Below are 21,383 nucleotides of genomic sequence, written 5' to 3' on the forward strand. Positions count from 1 at the left end.
GGGCATCGTCTTTACCCAAGGGTACGGGTGATTTAGTGGCATACCATGATGGTTCGAATCAGAGTCCCAGTTACGCCCCGATGCAACACGGGAAAGAGATGACCTACATAGCGAAGTTACAAGGCGAATGACATGTGTCACAACGCGGTGGAAGTCATGATCCTTGGATTCAAGTTGGAGGCGTTACTTGGACGGTACCAAATGCACTACTTAGACCGATCGCAGGGGCCTCCCGTGCACCCTTGTTTCGAAGGAGCTAACCATATGATGACATCACTGGATGGAACTCTCCAGCGGTCACGACTATGGAACCTAAAACACGTATGAGCATGCAGCTCACTATCGACTCTAGCCTACCCGATCAAATCCGCCTTGTTCTAACGAAGCATTGAAGGAAGAGGAATTACACGTTGGGTCCATGCGGGGCATGGAAGAGCAACTTTTGGCAAGTTGGACGATATACGCTACTTCATGGAACGACTACGGATTCCACTGTACAGCAATCCAAGGGAACTTGTGTTGAGTGAAGCACACCAGCCTCGATATTCTAGTCATCCAGATTTTGATGGAATATATTAGGATATAAGCATCTTGTACTTGCAACTGGGCTTGAAGGCCTACACAGTAAAGCATGTGAACGGCGTTTGGCATGTGCGAAAGTCAAGGTGGAACATCAGAAACCTTCTGGCTTGTGTCAGTAATGGAGAAACACCTATTTGGAGATTGGAGCAGACAGCCATGGATTTTGTCACTGGGCTACCTGAATCCCAGAACGGAACCGATATCACCTGAGTGATCGTTGATTGTCTCACGTAAACAGTACACTCTCTTGCAATCAAGGAAACTGACGAGTCTTCACAGCTTGTGAACGTTCCTCTGAGAGAGACGGTTTTTAGGCACGAGGTGCCAACTCCTCATACCTTTGATTTTGATCTATACCTGAGTTATGATGGGCAATACACGACACCCTTGGCTCACATCTCGACGTGAGCATTACTTGTCACTGAAGGACAACCGGACAGAGTAACGAACCATCCTGACACACGAAGACATGCTGCGAACAGGTGCGTGATTGACTCTAGTAAGCATTTGGAAGGATACTTATCTTTGGGTGAGTTCTACTGCAGTCGTTACCGTTTTAGTATGCATACAGCTCTGTTTGAGGCATTGCATGGATGATAATGCCAACCTCCTTGTTGGGCTGAGGTGGATGACAACCTAATCACGGGTCCAGGATTTGCACTCAGAATTGGAAATTGTGTGGCGACAATGTGTGATCGCCAGGAAACTTAATAACTTAGGAAACACTTGGAGTTCGCTGCGGGCAAACGTTTCATATTAAAAGTCTCACCCTGGGAGGGTCACTACGCCAAAATAGGGCTACGGCCACACAAAAAAAGAGTGACCATACGTCTTTTGTCACACTTTTTTTTTTTCAACTCAAGTGTGACCAAAGGTCCAGTCATCATAGGTATCATACGGCCACATTCACGTTTAGTGGCCGTAGCAACTTTAAAGTGTGGCTAAAGGGTACCACTATCTCTTGCTGGAAATCAGACATTATGTACAATAAGTGTGGCTAAAGGGTAACAACAGCCACATGAATTTATTGTAAATGTGGTTGTTTATATTATATAGTCACTTAAAAGTTTGTTTTAGCCACATCAATTAAAAAAAAAATGTGGCAAAAAGAGTTGTTGTAATTAAGCATTCTATTTATTAAGTAAGACTAAATGTTTGGAATGGCCACATGAACTCACTGTAAGTGTGACCGTTTTATTATTTAGTCACATCTGTTTACTATAACTGTGGCTAAAAAATATTTCTAGACACTAAAAAACAACTTTGTAATTTTATATGTGACTATTGTCTAACATTTAGTCACACATAAAATTTTGTAATTTTAAGTGTGACTATTGTTTAACCTTTGGTCACACATTTTTTTTTCACATGACATATGTTATTATTCCGTCACACAAAAGTAATAAAGTGATGATAGCATGGCTAATGTTTATGTAAAGCTACATGAAGTTTTGTGGTTTTAAGTGTGGCAATGGCTAATATTTGGTCACTTATAATTTACTTTCTCATGACATTTGCTATCATTTCGTCACATAAAGTAAGGATAATGTGGCTAATGATTATGTAAAGCCACATAAAACTTTATGATTTTATGTGTGGCAATCATCTAACCTTTGGCCACACAAATTCATTTTGTGCATTACAGATGCTATCATTCTGTCACATAAAAAATCAAAATAAGGATGGTGTAGCTAAAAGTTATGTAAAGCCACATGAAATTTTTTTTCTCTCTAAGTGTGGCTATTGTGTAATCTTTAGTCACACATAATATTTTTACCCATGGCTTTTGCTAGTATTTCGTCACACCAAAATAAACACAATGGCGATGGTGTGACTAATGAACAAGTAAAGCCACATGAAATTTTGTAATTTTAAATGTGACAAGTGTCTAACCTTTGGTCACACATAATCTTTTTTACCCATGACAATTGCTAACATTTCGTCACGGCAAAATAAACAAAGTGACGATGATGTGACTAGTAATTATGTAAAGCCACATGAAAATTTGTAATTTTACTATGTGACTATTGTTTAATCTTTGGTCACACATAATTTGTTTTTACATAACGTTTACTATGATTTTGTGACACAAAAAGATAAAATGACAATGGTGTGGCTAATGTTTATGTAAAGCCACAGGAACTTTTGTGCTTTTAAGTGTGGCTTATGGCTAACCTTTAGCCACACGTGTATATCCAAATAAAAAAAACAATAATAAACATGAGAAAACCTAAAACCAAATAATATTAAAATTAATAAACCAAAATCTGTGCACGATAATACCAAAAACTAAACTTCTAATCAAAAACTGTCTACAAATGTTGCAAAAGGAAATGATTGTAAACATAAAATAAGTACTAGTTTAAAGTGTTTTTCTTGTTCTTCTTGCTCCCTGTTTTTTGATGCCATCTAGCGTTGTAAAACATATCTTTTGCTTTTTAGCGACTTGAGTTGTAGAGTTTTGTGTTTGAATGCTTGATAGATTTGGTATCTGAAGCAAAAAACATGAAAACAAATATCAATAGCTAGAGTAATTAATCATATATTAATAAAGAACAAACCTTTTGGCTAGTTTTGACAAGGTATTTTGGCCAAGCAACAAAAGTATTTAGTGCATCCCCAACTGTTTTGACCTCACATGATTCTACCGGTAAAAATGCTGCTTCTTTTACAACTTTATCAATAGAAACTCTATAGCAATTATCTTGTAGTGGAACTCCATGAATGCTTTGTTTTCCCGTTGACAAATGAATTGTACCATAAGCCACACAGTTGTTCATATTTATAGTATATAGAGTACACTTGATCTAGAAAAAAAATATTTTATATTAACATCTTAAGGTTAAAATCAATATAAATATGTATTTCGTAACACATACCTCTAGGACATTTGTTGAATGTGTATTATGTATATTTTCTTGTGATTCCAACTGCGATGATGTCCCAAGAAGTGAAGTCTCTTGCGTAGACAAAACATCTTTTTTTCTAGTTTTCACGTTTTCCTAAAAACATTGAATTAATTAAGTTATAGAAAATCAACAATCACACATAAAAACTATAAAAAAATACGAAATTGTCAAACACTTACCGTTATCATTTCTTTTTGCACCATTTTAGAAGTGTTAGCATGAGAAGTGACTTCTGTTTGCACTACTTTACTTGATGTGTTAGATGTGGTAACATTAGTATTGTCCTTTGATCCAGTACTATTGTTCATAGATTTTACCTACAATTCAAATAAATGTGTTATGAAATATCAATAATTACATGGGAAATTATAAAAAAAATAATGAAATTATCATACTTACCGTTGGTGCCATTTCTTTTTGCACTATTTTAGATGCGGTAGCATTGGCCTTATGCTTTGACCCGTCATGTTTATCCAAAGAATTTACCTACAAAATGTAACAAGGAAGCAATACAGATAATACGATTCGATAAAATAGGGAAAATTTCTAAAATTGTAATGCACATGGTAAATTTATATAAATAGGTTGCTATTTATGGTAGCTAATAATGGTTAACATTTGAAAACTATTAAGGTATTAATTTGCTAATAAAATAAGTCACTTACTTGTGTTTGTGATATTTTGTCTGCAGATAATGAACTTATTTGTAAAGTTTGTCCTTGTGCAGCCAGATGAGCTAAAACTTGATTAAGTGTGTTATTTGTTTCTGCCATCTGCATCGAAAGGGTCTTAATTTGTTCATCTTTTTTCCCACGCTCAAGTCTCTCGTTATGTAGTTGAAACTCCAGTTGTGCAATTCGTTCTTTTGATGATCCTTTTGTTCGAGGACTCTGCCAATATCTACTAGAAGTCACTCCATAACCAACACCTTTTAAATACCCACCTTTTTCTTTGCCAAATACTAATGTGAGTGCATCCGTGCCCGGATCAAGGTTCACGGATCCATCTTTAATTTGCGTTTCAGTGTCAATCTGTAGAAATTGTTAACAAATAAACATGTATTATAGTAATTAAAAATAAACCAAAAAAGTTTAAAGTTGAACTTACTATTTTATTAGCTATGTCTTTTACATCAACATTCTTGTATTCTCCGTTTTTGTTTTCCCTTGCTTTCCTCCACATTAAAGCACGAGAGGGGATCTCATCAACTGAAAGTTCGTTATTTTGTACCTTGTAATATATACAACAAAAATAACGGACACACACATCAGACATACAAACAAAAAATTATTATAAGCACAAAAAAAAAACTTTAATTGAAGAAATGAAGTTACCAGTTTGTCTCTTAGATAAGCATACCCTCCTCGTCCCAAGTGATGATCATAAACGTATTTTGATCGTGCTGTTTTTCTCTTATTTGACACATCCTTACAACAAAATTTGTAATTATTTCATTAGAGTTTAAAATCATATTTAAAATAAAATAATGATGAACATTAGAATAAAAGATTAAAACCTTAAACTCGTCTGATTGTGTATATGTTACAAACTTGTCCCAGTCTGTTTGCTCCACCATTGAACGATACCTCTTAGGAATTCGTGCAAGTTTCTTTGGTTTACCTAAGTTAGGTACTATGTATCCCGCATACACTTTTCTTCTAAAATTTCGAAGCAGGTCACCAAGCCGAGTCATTACAAAACGCCTACGACATGCATCAATATCATAAAAACGCTGCAATATATAATACAAGTTGTATGTTAGTCACATGAAAATGCAAAAATACATTTATAATTAAGAGAAAAGAATTAACCGTTATTTCCTCCCACAATTTATCCTTTACTTCTGTTGGCACTGTTTTCCACGCTAAAAACCTAAATCCAACAGATTCTCTTACTAGGTCTCCCAAAAAACTAGAAAATTCTGATCTATATTCCCCAGAAAACTTCTCCAATTCATCAAATGTAACTTTGTGTTTTTTTCCACCCGAGTTTGTAAATGCTGTTCGCATTTTTGGTAACCTGGTCAACCCCCTCTTCGGTGTTTTTGTTTTGTGTGCTGTCAAATCCATATCCGAGAAATCGCTTTCAGATTCACCTGTCAAATCCCTATCCGAGAAATCGCTTTCTTCTTCAACTTCCATGATTTCTTCTTCAACTTCCATGATGCTAGAAATGAGTTTGACAAAAGTTGTTATTATATACAATAAAGAGAATGAATAAATTTTCCAGAAATGAGTTTGACTCGTTCTGACCCGAACCCGTTCCGACCCGATGGGATAGTTTCAGGTACAAACACATCCCTCACTTTCAATAAACTCTTTTCATATTCAAGTTTTTTTAGGATGTTTATTACTGGTTTTCTTTATAGAGGTTTGGTTATTATGAAATTTTTTTAAAGGTTGGAGGGATTGTTGTTGGTTTGAAGATGACATTAGTAGTTTTTATCTCAAAAGACAACTCACGGTACTTTGGCCTTATTAACTGCAGTTTATTAATTTTACTGGTATCATGTCCAAAGATCTAAGCCCAGCTCACAAGGAAGCAGCTTTTGCACTCGCTGCGCTTATGGAAATCCCGATACAATACACGGCAGTAAATGAACTTGGCTTTGCCTTTTATTACTGGGATACGACATAAGTTGCATAATATATAAAATAATAAAAAAGAAAAAAATACTTACAATAAAAAAGAAAAAAAATACTTATAGTCGAATAAACCGATCAAACGGAAACAAAAAACCAAAACGAAACAAAAAAAACTGAAAATATTGAAACCGATTCGAAACGAAACTGAAAAAACAGACCAAACCGAAACAAAAAAAAAACAGGTCTGCATGTTAGTTTAACTGTTGTTGCTCAAAAATCAGGTCATGTAGTCTGCATCTTAGTTTAACTGATATATAGACATGTATTTATTTAAGCTGGTTAATACAATAACATAACTATTCAGATTCAACTGTCATTATAAAACATGATATTCAGATTCAACTAACATTAACTAATGGAGTAACGGGTCAAAATGGGTCAAGGAGCCAAAGTCTATAATCTATATATAATGCATAAACCTCATAAAACATGATATTCATATTCAACTATCATTATAAAACACGAGTTTCAGCACGGGACGGGTTTCGAATCAAACCGTTTCGATCTGAACCGTTTCGACGTGAACTGTTTCGATCCGTACCATTTCGAATCAAACCGCTTCAACCCGAACCGTTTCAACCCGAACCGCTTCGGCCCGAACCGTTTCGACCCGAACCGCTTCGGCCCGAACCGTTTCGACCCGAACTGGTGGTTGTGGGTGCCGGGGTGATGGACAAACGAGCATTATGAATCACTACAAATTTTAACCTAATTATCTAACTATAACTAAAATTGACAAAAATCGATCATAAGGAATCACTACAAATCAACAATCAAACACATGAACTTCAGGACGAATGTCATAGTTTTCACGAATCTGTGGAGTTTTATCAACAAAGTTTAAATCTTGAATCATTTTAAGTTTATTGTATCCACAAAAAAAAATGAACTTGCAGATTACTGCTTACAGGGTCTGAATAAACAACCACAAAACGCTTTTTGAATAAATGCAAAGAAAATAGGGTTCTTGCACTTACCTTAATCAGAGGAGAGATTAGATGGATTCAAAGGAGATGCTTCGTGTCTGGTTTCTTTCTCTCTGTATGGTAATGCCAAAACAAGAAGGTTGTTAAACAAAAACATAAGAGGGGTATTAGTACGAGATCTGGGTATGAATTTTGGGAGGGGAATCCATTTAGGGTTAAAGGAAAATAGGGGGAAAACTAAAAATAAACATGTTTTAGGTTGGATACACAAGAGAAAGAGAGGGAAATTAGAATTTTTTGGGAAGTGGTGGGAAACGAAAATTAAAATTATATTTTTAGATATGATATTATTATATGCAATTATGTTTTTTAAGTAAATTTTAATTTTAATATATTAAATTCAGAAAAAAAATTAAAAAAATCGGGTTAAACGAGTCATGTTCGGGTTCATATGTATGATACGATTTTCGGGTCGTGTCCGAAATTCAATAATGATCATACTAATTTAGTCCCTATTGGTCAATTTTCCTATGGTTCATGTTGTTTTTCGGGTCGTGTCCGAAATTCATACCCATACTTAGGGGTGCAATTGACCATCATTGAGCTAAAAAACTGCAATTAACCATCATTTGGCCTAAATGACCATCATTGGGTCTATTTGATCACCACTGGGCTTAGTTGGCCATCACTGAGCCTTAACAACTCTAACTGACCTTCATTGAACCTAGTTTACCATCGTTGGGTCTAATTGACCGTCATTGGGCCTAATTGACAATCATTGAGCTCAACAACCCTAACTGACCATCGTTGGGTCTAATTGACCGTCATTGGGCGTAACTGGCGAATATCGTAAAATAAACATGAAAATGGAAGTACCGGAGGGCTAATAAGAGTAAGTTTTCCAGTTATATTCTGGCGAATAGCACAGATAACCAACCATAAATCTCCATCACTAACATAGGAATGTTAAACCGAGGTGTTTTTGTGTTGGTGATAGCAGCTGCTATATCGAAAACTTGTCATAGATAGTTAAACGTCCAGCCATTGTCATCGCCGACAACATAACTAGCTGCCTGAGCTACCTCGCATACCACTACTAGACAAATTTCGGCGACTGAAGGTTCTGTTCATATCAAAATTGATACCATTGATAATATTATATTTGACTTTTTGTAAAGTCAACAACCTAGAAATTGATACTAGCCACTGAATTTATGCAAACATATTGTCATAGATAGTTAAACGTCCAGCCATTGTCATCGCCGACAACATAAGTAGCTGCCTGAGCTACCTCGCATACCACTACTAGACAAATTTTGGCAACTGAAGGTTCTGTTCAGACTCAAAATTGATACCATTGATAATATTATATTTGACTTTTTGTAAAGTCAACAACCTAGAACACTGAACAACATTTTAAAATCTGTGACCAATTTGATCCAAAGTGCTGAAAAGCATTTTTTATCCGACCCGAACCGACCCGAAACCTGTTCTGACACGGACCCGTTTTGACCCGAACCCGCTCTGACCCGAACCCGTTCCGACCCAAACCAAAACAACCCATTTTTAACTGACCCGTTTTGACCATGACCCATTTTGACCCGAACCCGTTTTGACCCATGACCCAACCCGACCCGTTTGCCAGGTCTAATGTCATGCACAAGTAATGCCACCGGCCTAGAGATGTAAACGAGCCGAGCCGAACCCGAGCTCAACTGTGCTCGAGCTCGGCTCGTCATGTTTTTATGAAGCTCGAGCTCGGTTCAGTTCGAGCACACTTATTTGAGCTCGAGCTCGGCTCGACTCGGCTCAGGCTATTTTGAGAACAACCTCAAACGAGCTAAAAGCTCGGCTCGAGCATGCTTCATTATCGCTTGAACGAGCCAAAGCTCGGCTCGAGCTCGACTCGCCAAAGTGTTGGGCCACTTTATAAAACACATATTTAATGAAATTATTGGGGTCCTGGGACCCCGACCACATTATGTGGGTGCAGCCGCCCCTGCTGATAGGTAGCAAGTTTTACCTCCTGAAATCGCCATATAGGCATGGACGGGAAATTGATACTAGCCACTGAATTTATGCAAACATATTGTCATAGATAGTTAAACGTCCAGCCATTGTCATCGCCGACAACATAAGTAGCTGCCTGAGCTACCTCGCATACCACTACTAGACAAATTTCGGCGACTGAAGGTTCTGTTCAGACTCAAAACAATTCAAACAGAACTGATCCGTAACAGTACGGGTCAAAACGGTATGGGTCGAAACGGTACGCGTCGAAACGGTACGCGTCAAAACGGTACGTGTCTCTTGCCACCGCTGCCGTAACAAGAAAAAAAAGATAATTTGAACAATTTAACTGCAAAATAAAAGAACTAAAATTTCAAAAAAAATCGCCTAAAATCCAGGCATAAACGAGGATCGAACCCACGACCCCTTGATTGCTTCACACGCACCAAAACCACTCCACCACTTCATCCGCTTGTAAATTAATTGGTTTTTAATTTATAAAAACACCAACTTTAATCGTCCTTTTTATTTAAAAATAACCAAAACAGAGTAAATCTTCTGTGATTGTTTTGTATCATCGCAAATCCCAATTAAAATTAGAAACAAGGCACCATCATACGTAACCCTACTGTTCGACAATTTTGAAGGCTGCATGTTGGACAATTTTGAAGGCTGCATATATACAAACCCTGTTGTTACGAAAAGAAGGTTGCATCATACGAAACTACAAGGCTGCTGTTCGACAATTTTGAAAGGTGTTCAACTAATTTATGCATGTTCTTTAATAAATATTGTTTAAACATATTCAACAGATATATGATTTGTTGAACTATGGAACCATACTGTTCTTTAATTTATGCATGTTCTTTAAATACAGCCCTGTATTTATTGCTTGGTCGGTGATCAGGCAATAAAATTTGACAATCATAAGGATGCGTATATTATATGATGTTTCTCTACATACCTTGTCGTATTTTTATTCTAATGTGTTTTTACTCTACTATGCTTATGTACCAGGTCGTGATTAAAGGATGGATAAGTCTTGGATGTTAACCGATAGAACCAAAAAACCATATATGGATGGAGTTGCAGCATTTCTAGATTACGCAGTTCGCAATTTGAAGATGTCGACGAACATCGACCCAAAAAAACTAAACAAAAAACAAAAATTCCATGTCCATGTATAAATTGTTTAAATCACTACTCTCTTCCTTTGGATGAAGTGGATCATCACTTGTTCAATAAGGGAATTGATCCAAATTATACAAGGTGGATAAAACATGGAGAAAAAGATGAGCCAGTTAAAAATGTGCTTCATACAGAGTATTTTGACACCGAAATTCCAACAGATGCCACGGAAACAATAGAAATGGTAAATGCCACAGAAGATAATTTCACAGAGGACTATGAGAAGCTTCAGGAACTACTTGTTGATGCTGAGAAGCCCCTTTATAAAGGATGTCCAAACTTCACAAAGTTGTCCGCACTAGTTCAACTAGTCAACTTGAAGAGTAAGCATGGAGTCTCAGATAAGTGCTTTACTGAACTTCTAGTTTTGTTGAAAAAGATGCTACCTGAAGGTAACGAAATGGTTAACAATACATATGAGGCAAAAAAGACAATGAAGGCAATGGGTTCAGGATATACAAGGATACATGTATGCATCAACGACTGCATTCTTTACAGGAAGGAGTACAAAGACTTGGTTGTATGTCCAACTTGTGGGAAGTCAAGGTGGAAGGTGGATGAGAACACTAAAAGAATGTATGAAAATATTCCTGCAAAGGTAATGTGGTACTTTCCCATAATACCACGATTGAAACGACTCTTTCAAGCTAAGAGTATAGCACAAGATTTATTATGGCACGCCACAAGTTCCAAAAAACCCGGTGTTTTACGCCACCCATCAGATTCACCTGCATGGCAAGCCATAGATAACCAATTTCCCGAAATTGCTGACGATCCAAGAAATCTTCGGCTTGGCATTTCCACAGATGGGGTTGACGTAAATAGAGGTAATAGAAATCATAGTGTTTGGCCGGTTTTAGCTGTCATTTACAACCTTCCGCCTTGGTTGTGTATGAAAAGAAGGTTTATCATGCTTTCGGTACTAATATCGGGAACGCCTGGAAACGATATTGATGTGTTTTTGGATCCTTTGATTGATGATCTACAACTCTTATTTGAAGAAGGAGTTGAAACATATGACGCCTATGCACAAGAAAAATTTATCCTACGTGCAGTTGTTTTATGGACGATTAATGATTACCCTGCTCTTGGTACACTATGTGGCTGCCCTTATAGTGGATTCCATGGTTGTGTAGTGTGTCGAAAAGAAACTCAATGTTGTAGACTTCCTTTCTCATCCAAGCAGAGTTATGCTGGTCACAGAAGATATCTACCATATAACCATCCTTTCAGAATGCAAACGAAGGCGTTCAATGGAAAACAAGAATGGGGAACTACTGCAAATCCTATGACTGGGGAAGAAATATTCAACGAGGTTAAATACGTTAAGAATATATGGGGCAAAGGATTTAAGGATAAAGTATCAGGAATCCTAGAAAATTCTACTGGAAGAGGGGGGAAGACAATTAAGAGAAAAAGGAACACATCAAAAGAGGGTGATAGTTCAAATTCCGGACATAAAGAACTGACCTATTGGAAGAAATTCAACATATGGTATCGACGACTTAGGTATTGGCGGTATAATTGTGTCCAACATTGTATTGATTTCATGCACATTGAAAAGAATGTGGCTGAGAGTATTGTCGGAACATTGCTAAACGTTCCAGGAAAGACGAAAGATGGATTGAATGCTCGATTGGATCTGGCGCATTTTGGGTTAAAACAAGAGTTGCAGGTTAAAACACAAGGCAACAAAACAATACTTCCTGCAGCATGTTACACATTAACGAAAGATGAAAAAGACAAGTTTTGTGAAACATTATACAACTTAAGGGTTCCACAAGGGTATTGTTCTAATTTTTCTAGTTTGGTGAATCGAAAGGATAGGAAACTTGTGGGACTTAAATCACATGATTATCATATGCTTATGCAACAGTTTTTGCCCATTGCAATACGGTCTATCATGCCGGAACCCACACGATATGCTATTATCAGGTTTTGCTTCTTTTTCAAATCAATATGTAGCAAAGAAATCAAGGTAGAAGAACTAGATAAGTTGCAAGAAGAGCTTTGTGTGACACTGTGTCTGCTCGAGAAATATTTTCCCCCATCCTTTTTCGATATTATGATTCATTTAACTGTGCACCTTACTAGGGAGGTAAAATTATGCGGGCCAATATGCTTTCGGTGGATGTATCCCTTTGAAAGGTGCATGAAGGTTATTAAAGGGCATGTGCGAAACAAAACTTATCCAGAAGGATGCATTGCTGAGGAGAATATTGCAGAAGAAACAATTGAGTTTTTCAGCGAATACCAAAAAAACATGAAGACTATTGGCATTCCACCATATAAGTATAAGACATCTGAAAATGATAACGGGGAAGGAAATCCTTTGTCAGCCGGTAAACCAGTTCTGGTTTCTCCGGAACTCTCCTTGAAAGCACATTTCTATGTATTGCAAAATACGCCCGAAATTGTGCCTTATATTGAGTAAGTATAACTAACATGTTTGTTTTTTTTTTTTACATTAGAATTTATCAAATATGATACTAATTTATGTACTTGTAGACAACACATGACCTTTTTGAAAAACCGACATGGTGGTAAACCACAAGCGTGGCTGGAGAAAGAGCATAACACAACGTTTGGTCACTGGTTACGTAACAAGGTAATTTAAATTTTAGCATAATATTAGTTTTTCCTTTATTGTAGTTTGTGCAAGCTGAATCTCATCCTAGTAATGAAATTTAGGTTGAAAAAGAGTTAGCGGTTTCCACAGAAAGTACATCAGAAACTGTAAAGTGGATTTCACATGGAGCACACAGCAACGTATTAAAATACGATGTATATGAAATCAATGGCTATACATTTCGTACAAAATCTCGTGACGGTGGAGTTTACCAAAACAGTGGGGTTGGTGTAGAGGCGACTGACATGCACATTTCTAAAGAAGTAGTAACCTACAGAAAAAACTTCTATTATGGGGTATTACGAGAGATCTGGGTACTAGATTATCATATTAAAAGAATTCCTCTTTTCTTGTGCGACTGGGTTGAAAATAGAAATGGGGTCAAACAAGATAGTCTTGGTTACACGTTGGTCGAACTTAACAGATTAGGCCACAAGGATGATCCGTTCATATTGGCCTCACAAGCACGACAGGTGTTTTATGTTAAAGACCAGCTGGATAAAAAAATGTCTATTGTCTTTATGACACCTCCAAAAAACTATAGAGATTCGTATGACGACGTTGATGAGGAATTTAGTACTGTGATTTTTCCTCAGAATGATAATATATTGCCACGTGTAGATCCACTTGACATGGGTAATGAATCCCGCGATGATTATTACAGAACCGACTGTAACGGTATAGTTTTACGTAATGCCGATTGAACTATGTAATGGTTATCATTACATTAGTCATTTTCTTTGTTTTTTATTTAGTGAATAATATGTAAAAGTGCTGAATTGTAATGTTTTGAATGATAATATTAGAACCTCTGCCTACAGTTGTCTGAATGGTTGGATTGTTATGTTAAACGGATCAAATTATAGCAATTTATTATGGAAAGGGTCAAACATGCCAAAATGCAGTGAACAGGTAATAATATAGCATTTTAAATTGAAATGAGTCAAACACGACAAAATGTGATGAATTAATATCTGGAAGGGACAAATATAGCGAACTAACTTTTATTGGGTAATACATGTACAAATGAAACAATCTGCAAACACAACAGAATTAACATAGCTCCAAATAATCCTCAAGATACATAGCAGACCATAGAGTTGAGCTGCATAACACATGCTAAAGCTGGCCAATTTAGTACTACCCTCCGAGCTGGTCAATTTGGTACCCTCCGATTTCTTCAGTGGCACAATGCAACTACGAATACAAAATGTGGGAAGTTAATTAAACAAAATGTGAAAAAAATAAGAAGGTAAGCATGGCACAGAAGCAAAACGTAATGCTGCTACTGTCATCGGTACAACCAGATTTAGTGCTGACAAGACTAGCAGCTGACGGTGACGTTCTAATCAGGCAACCCGAAAGCAAACGTAATGCTACGAATCACACTCGTAGCATACCCTGCAGCTCTGATCGGGCATCCCGAAAGTCCCTCGACACATTAGCCTCTGACCAAATTACTAGTCAGATTACTTAACTTATCCGGTGAATCCATGACCAAACAAATTCCTTATCAGTTATCACAGTCATCATGATAATAGAAAACTTTAAAACTGAACAAAAACTTAACTTAGATGAATTCTCGACTTCAGATCATCTCAGAAATAGAAAATTTTAAAACTGAAAGCACTATAATAAAACTAACTAAAGCACCCAACTCTTTGTGCTTGTTTTTTTTTTTAATTTTGAACTATATAACTAAAAGGATCAAAACACATATTTATTTTGATTTTGAACCAAAATCATCATTTCGTCACTCCAGATGGCCAAATTCCGCACGAGACGAGTTTCGGGTCGGGACGGGTTTCGTACCGTTTGGAATCGAACCGTTTCGACACAAACCGAGCGGACCGTTTCAACGCAAACCGTTTCGACCCGTACCGTTTCGAACCGACGCGACACGTTTCGTCGCGGACCGTTTCAACGCGAACCATTTCGACGCGTACCGTTTCAACCAATATCGTTTCTAACCGAACCCTTTCGACAAGTACTTTTTCGAACCGAACCGTTCCGACCGATACCATACAGGATTTGAAAGTTCGAGGACGTTGTTTTGTGGTTCGTACAGGAGTTTCGGTGCCTTCTGAAGAGTTATTTTGTCTACTGGTAGGTTGTTTTTTGTTTGATTTTGTTTATTATTTGTTTAAGTTTTGATTATTTGGATGTGTTTGTTATTGTCTTCCAGTATCTAAAGGTCGTCATGTGTTGTTTTCATTGCTGGAAGTCATTAAAGGTCATGTCCATTGCCACATATAATGTGTCAATTGAAACTCCTTCTAAACTAGAATGTGATAAAAATCTTAGCCAGTATCTTATGCAGCTTATGTTCTGTAGCTTCAAGATGAAACGGTACGCGTCGAAACAGTACGCGTCGAAACTGTACGGGTCGAAACGGTACACGTCGATCCCTTATCGCTGTTTTCGACCAAACAAACCTTGAACAAAAAATCAGCGAAACAGATCCGTCGAACAGATTCTGCGGAAAAGTGTCGATTCTGCAAGTGTAAATGCAGTGTAAATGACTGGATTCTGCGCAAAACGACAAATTTCGGCGACTGAAGGTTCTGTTCATTTCATAATTGATACCATTGATAATATTATATTTGACTTTTTGTAAAGTCAACAACCTAGAAATTGATACTAGCCACTGAATTTATGCAAACATATTGTGCAGATCAAGAGACTGGTAAAACAATAACTAATATATATTATATATGCACACCGCAAGCGGGGAATATCGTAAAATAAACATGAAAATGGAAGTACCGGAGGGCTAATAAGTGTAAGTTTTCCAGGTATTCTGGCGAATAGCACAGATAACCAGCCATAAATCTCCATCACTAACATAGGAATGTTAAACCGAGGTGTTTTTGTGTTGGTGATAGCAGCTGCTATATCGAAAACTTGTCATAGATAGTTAAACGTCCAGCCATTGTCATCGCCGACAACATAAGTAGCTGCCTGAGCTACCTCGCATACCACTACTAGAAAAATTTCGGCGACTGAAGGTTCTGTTCAGACTCAAAACAATTCAAACAGAACTGATCCGTAACAGTACGGGTCAAAACGGTACGCGTCGAAACGGTACGCGTCGAAACGGTACACGTCGATCCCTTATCGCTGTTTTCGATCAAACAAACCTTGAACAAAAAATCAGCGAAACGGATACGTCGAACAGATTCTGCGGAAAAGTGTCGATTCTGCAAGTGTAAATGCAGTGTAAATGACTCGATTCTGCGCAAAACGACAAATTTCGGCGACTGAAGGTTCTGTTCATTTCATAATTGATACCATTGATAATATTATATTTGATTTTTTGTAAAGTCAACAACCTAGAACACTGAACAGCATTTTAAAATCTGTGACCAATTTGATCCAAAGTGCTGAAAAGCATTTTCTATCCGACCCGAACCGACCCGAAACCTGTTCTGACCCGGACCCGTTTTGACCCGAACCCGCTCTGACCCGAACCCGTTCCGACCCGAACCAAAACAACCCATTTTTTAACTGACCCGTTTTGACCATGACCCGTTTTGACCCGAACCCGTTTTGACCCATGACCCAACCCGACCCGTTTGCCAGGTCTAATGTCATGCACAAGTAATGCCACCGGCCTAGAGATGTAAACGAGCCGAGCCGAACCCGAGCTCAACTGTGCTCGAGCTCGGCTCGTCATGTTTTTATGAAGCTCGAGCTCGAGCTCGGTTCAGTTTGAGCACACTTATTTGAGCTCGAGCTCGGCTCGGCTCGGCTCGACTCGGCTCGGGCTATTTTGAGAACAACCTCAAACGAGCTAAAAGCTCGGCTCGAGCATGCTTCATTATCGCTTGAACGAGCCAAAGCTCGGCTCGAGCTCGACTCGCCAAAGTATTGGGCCACTTTATAAAACACATATTTAATGAAATTATTAGGGTCCTAGGACCCCGACCACATTATGTGGGTGCAGCCGCCCCTGCTGATAGGTAGCAAGTTTTACCTCCTGAAATCGCCATATAGGCATGGACGGGACTGTGTAAATGTTGGTAAGATATTAGTCACTATTGATAAAAAATGATGTAAATTAATAGATCTCAACAAAAACTCACAGTGTTAACTGCGAAAGGCCTGGTAGCAATGTAGTTTGACTGTGAGTGAACAAGAAATAATCCTCTAGCAAAAGATCCAACCTACAAATAAATATTTCAGGAATTTATTAAAAAATATCAAATTTATAAAGAAAAAAATATCAGAAAACCAGAACAGATGGGCTGAGAATACCAGGTTTCATGAGGCTGCAAAGGTCAACACAAACTCTGTCACTCATTCCAGTCATTTCGACACCAGTAATAATAGCTTTGGTCACTCATTCCAGTTGTTCGTTGCAGCTCCGGTTCTATACCAATCAGCAACGTCTTGCACCAGGCTGCAAAAACAATATATTAACTTTGGATCTGTAATCCATTTGAATAAAAAAGACGCGTTAGCTATAATAGTGCATACCTATATGCATTGCTAAGCCCCCAGCCCAAAGACCAACACACACGCAGAACAAAAGTTGCCAGTAAACAGATTTACGATTTTAAATATGAAAAAAATGCAACTTGCAACAAACGCTTGGGGGAATTTACAAAATTTAATCAATATGTTATCCTAAAGGCAATGGCCATATACATCTTTCTTGTCTAACTATATTCAATCAACTTCTCACAAGCAGATATTCATATCATCAACTCTTTTCCATTAATCAAACAGCATTAATGTTTACTAAACAAGATGAGAAGTGAAAATCTTCCAATTCTATAATATAATCTCATACAACTGTAATCACTGAATCACTAAACAAACCGAATCAACTTCAGTTTTAAAACCAATGTCAAATAACATCCATGGAAATTAATTCTGAAAACTAACAATTTATACGCTTTCATAAAGAGAACCCATTTTAACCACATGATAATTCAATGTGTTTGAATTCCCCCAATATGAAACCCTAGACGAGAGTTCACCTTTTCCGGTCGCAATATGAGGAGGGATCATAGGAAATTCCAATCCCCGTGGCCTGCAATTAGAACCAAGCCTCAAATCTGCTTCACTTGAACTCAAATCTGCAGATCTAAAACTCTCCTAATTGAACAATTCAGAAATTAACCTAGATCATCTCCGGTACTGAGGGAACAGAAAATTACACATGCACGTTTAAGAACTAACGCTAATCTCTTAGATAAAAGGGATTCACAAAGTCGATCTTCTCAAATTGAAACCAAGAACAGGTATGGTAAGAGGTGGGAACCCTTACGAGATGATTAAAAGTTTAGATATATAAGTGTGGCTATTGTATATTATTTGGTCTCACAATTTTTTATGTTCGTGGCTTTTGCTATTATTCTGTAACACAAAACAAAATTAAAGTGTCAATGGTGAGGCTAATGGCTATGTACAGTCACATTAAAATTTCTTATCTAACCTTTTTGATCACATATATTTTATATGACATTTACTATTATTTCGTCACACAAAAATAAACAAAGTAACGATGGTGTGACGAATGTTTATATAAAGCCACATAAAATCTTGTAATTTTAAGTGTGACTATTGTCTAACCTTCGGTCACACAAAATAGTATATGTGGCCATATATATTACCTTTTAGCCACACCGTCACACAAATAATGTGGTTGTGTATCATATTTAGTCACACTTTTTATAGTGTGGCTACTAAATGTCTTAGTTTTTTCCCAAATATTTGCTTTTAGCCACATCATTAAAAAATACCATGGCCGTAGATCACATTTTGCCACACATTTCTAGCGTGGCTAATAAATGTCACATTTTTTTTACTTAAAATGTGGCTAAAGGTTTCAAAAACATGTATTTTTGGCCACATAAAACAATTACCGTGTTCGTAGAACACATTTGGCCACACGTTTTTTAGTGTGACTAGTAAACGTCACAGTTTTTTCCTCAAAGTGTGGCTAAATGTTTGAGTTGTTATATAATGGCCACATGAATACATAAAATGTGTGGCGATAAATGTTAGAAATGACCATTAGCCACACATTTAATCAAAAGTGTGGCTGGACGGTTCGGCCGTATGTGTGGCCATAGGTGGTTTTTGACGTAGTGGGTGCGGAGCGCTTTGGGAAGCGTGACAAGATGAACTTACGTCACGTTAGGCCATTCGAAACTTTGGAAAGAATCAGTAACATGGCCTACCAACTCGAGTTAACTGACGAATTGGAGAACGTTCGCGATGAAATTTGCGCCTCGGATCTAGGGTAGTGGTTGTCCGATGAAACACTTGTGATATCTTTACCAAAGCTTAAGGTTATCTGACCAGTTGTATTTATCAGGGAATCTATCGAAAGCATGGACCAAGAAGTCAAGGTTCGTTAGCATACGTCGTATGACAATCGTGAGAGTTCGTTGAAACTCAAGACATGGACCGAACTTCACGTGGGAACGTAAAGATCTGTTAAAGCTCTAATATCCTCAATTGTTCAAGTGGTTGAACCAATTTTTGTGGTCATTGGCGAATTTCAGGACGAAATTCCCTTTCAAGTTGGGGATGATGTGACACCTGCGGAAAATCCGCAGTCATCGTGATCTAACATTTTTCCGTTTTAGATTTGCTTATCAAATTTCGGGACGAAATTTCTTTCAAGTTGGGGATGATGTGACAACCCGAGATTTTAAGGCCTTTCCCCTACACATTGATGGTTTCACTGTTTTCATATTTCGTCTTGTGTGGTATTATATGCATGTATTATTATGTTTGATTATCTATTAAAAACTTTAGAATAATTATGTTTACAAAGGATTTTAGTTCTAAACCCAACCTGACGAAACTAGGGTATTTCGCCAACCTTATGCTCGACGAAACATAGGTCTTTCGTCGGGCCAGATTCCTTCGGGTCTTTCGTTGGCCCAGTTTCCTTCGAAGCCCAGTAAGGGCCTAGAACACTTACTCGCATATATTAAGTGGAACAGTGGTAATTCGTCTTGTAACTAATAAATTGAAAACCCTAGAACTCTCCTTTCTGTGCGGCGACGACTTTGAGTTTTTGAAGCTCTCTCTCTCATTCTCAAGCATTCTCGTTTTCATCCTGCAACTAGGTTAGTATGTTTCCCTTGTTAGGATGTATGATTCTTGTTATGATGTATGATTCTTGTTATGAGTCACTGTGGATTCATGACTTCTGTGATCAAACTGAATTAATCATATTCAAGTGTGTGTACGTTCAACTAATATGAATAAGAATTGTTGTTGCTATAGATTAATGATGATAGAAAACTGTTGATTCGCTATGTATTGTGGGCTGGTGAACAGGGGATTTTAAGGGTTAAGGATCGATGGAATAGGATGATTATGGATATGTTGGACTCATAATCGAGTCTTATGTGCAGTCATGTAATTGTGCGATTTCGAGATGTATGATTAATTGCCTTCATGTATATGATAATGATGGATTTTGTAAATGGATTAGGGTTTCTGTGTGCAAGATGAACTGGTAAACTGCATGATGACGAAACACTCAGGTGTTTCGCCACCCTTATTATGACGAAACATGCAGGTGTTTCGCCACCACACGCCTCCACGACGAAAAATCTAATGTTTCATCTCGGTGATGCTTGAAATGTAAACTTGTTACACAGAATTGTATGTATGCATGAACTGTTACTTTGTTCTTAGGGGTAGCATGTTGATTGATCCAAGTTGAAATCCGATTTGATGATATTTGATGTTTGCGAATAATGTGGAGAAGTATCTACTATTAAACCACACGTTTATATTTGGGCCAGTAGCGTTTGGGCCGCACATTAAAGGGGGTTGGGTAAACTATGGGCTGCGTTTTGATGGGCCACATGACTGGGCCGCACACTAAGCTGCGTTACACAGTTCTATGGGCTTAGCATAGTTGGGCCATCACACACATATGTACAACTTATGTTTGGGCCGTGAGTTGATTGGGCCGGCCGCCTATGGAAATGATGAAATAATGGACCAATATGAAACCTGAATACTTGATCATGTGGATATACGATGTAAGAGGGTGGTCTGGGAACATGAATAGCTAATATGACTTGTATGATAATACGTGAAATACGTGTGCGCGACTAGTGTAACATGTGATGTATGGACTTATGATACGAATGTGTATGTGACTCCAAAATGTGTACTACGTGTTAAGTAATAATGTTTACCACATGCAACCTACTAGAATGCATAATATCATAGTAGGCAAAACCCAATTTTTGCAATGATTGTTATGGTCCATATGTAACACGATTCTTTGTTACGAGTAGCATGACGTTATGTGCAATACTTGTAAGTTACCTGTGCAATGTGAATGTAGAAGGTGTGATTTATGTGAATAGAACTGATCGTTACTGGTAACCATGTTAGGACGTGTTTGATCAACTGGTAAACAAGTAGATAATATTACCGAGCAAACCAAAGGTGAGTTCATCTCTCTTGAGCATGCGTCCCGGTGGTTGGGACAGTCATTGGGCATCCC

At 37.7% G+C, this 21,383-nt stretch overlaps 1 protein-coding gene across 1 annotated transcript; it reads right to left on the minus strand.

The window, feature by feature from the left end:
• Positions 1-2,808: 2,808 nt before the first annotated feature.
• Positions 2,809-17,078, minus strand: LOC110878192. The gene is made up of 11 exons (XM_035976879.1): positions 16,975-17,078; positions 5,303-5,657; positions 5,008-5,223; positions 4,826-4,918; positions 4,599-4,721; positions 4,157-4,522; positions 3,891-3,977; positions 3,671-3,808; positions 3,462-3,584; positions 3,144-3,389; positions 2,809-3,073 (listed from the first exon to the last, which is right to left on the minus strand). The coding sequence occupies exons 2-11, from the start codon at positions 5,651-5,653 to the stop codon at positions 2,945-2,947; spliced, it is 1,872 nt and encodes a 623-aa protein (XP_035832772.1). The 5' UTR covers positions 5,654-5,657; positions 16,975-17,078; the 3' UTR covers positions 2,809-2,944.
• Positions 17,079-21,383: the final 4,305 nt, after the last annotated feature.

The sequence above is a fragment of the Helianthus annuus genome, chromosome 9, assembly GCF_002127325.2.
Source record: "Helianthus annuus cultivar XRQ/B chromosome 9, HanXRQr2.0-SUNRISE, whole genome shotgun sequence".
Taxonomy (NCBI): domain Eukaryota; kingdom Viridiplantae; phylum Streptophyta; class Magnoliopsida; order Asterales; family Asteraceae; genus Helianthus; species Helianthus annuus.

What these genes read in the sequence shown, in the direction of transcription:
- LOC110878192 (XM_035976879.1), bottom strand. Translation starts at nt 5,653, where the DNA reads ATGGAAGTTGAAGAAGAAATCATGGAAGTTGAAGAAGAAAGCGATTTC. An exon ending in CACAATCAGACGAGTTTAAG is followed by an intron (nt 4,919 to 5,007) that starts GTTTTAATCTTT and finishes TTTTGTTGTAAG; the next exon opens with GATGTGTCAAATAAGAGAAA. An exon ending in ACAAAATATCACAAACACAA is followed by an intron (nt 3,978 to 4,156) that starts GTAAGTGACTTA and finishes TACATTTTGTAG; the next exon opens with GTAAATTCTTTGGATAAACA.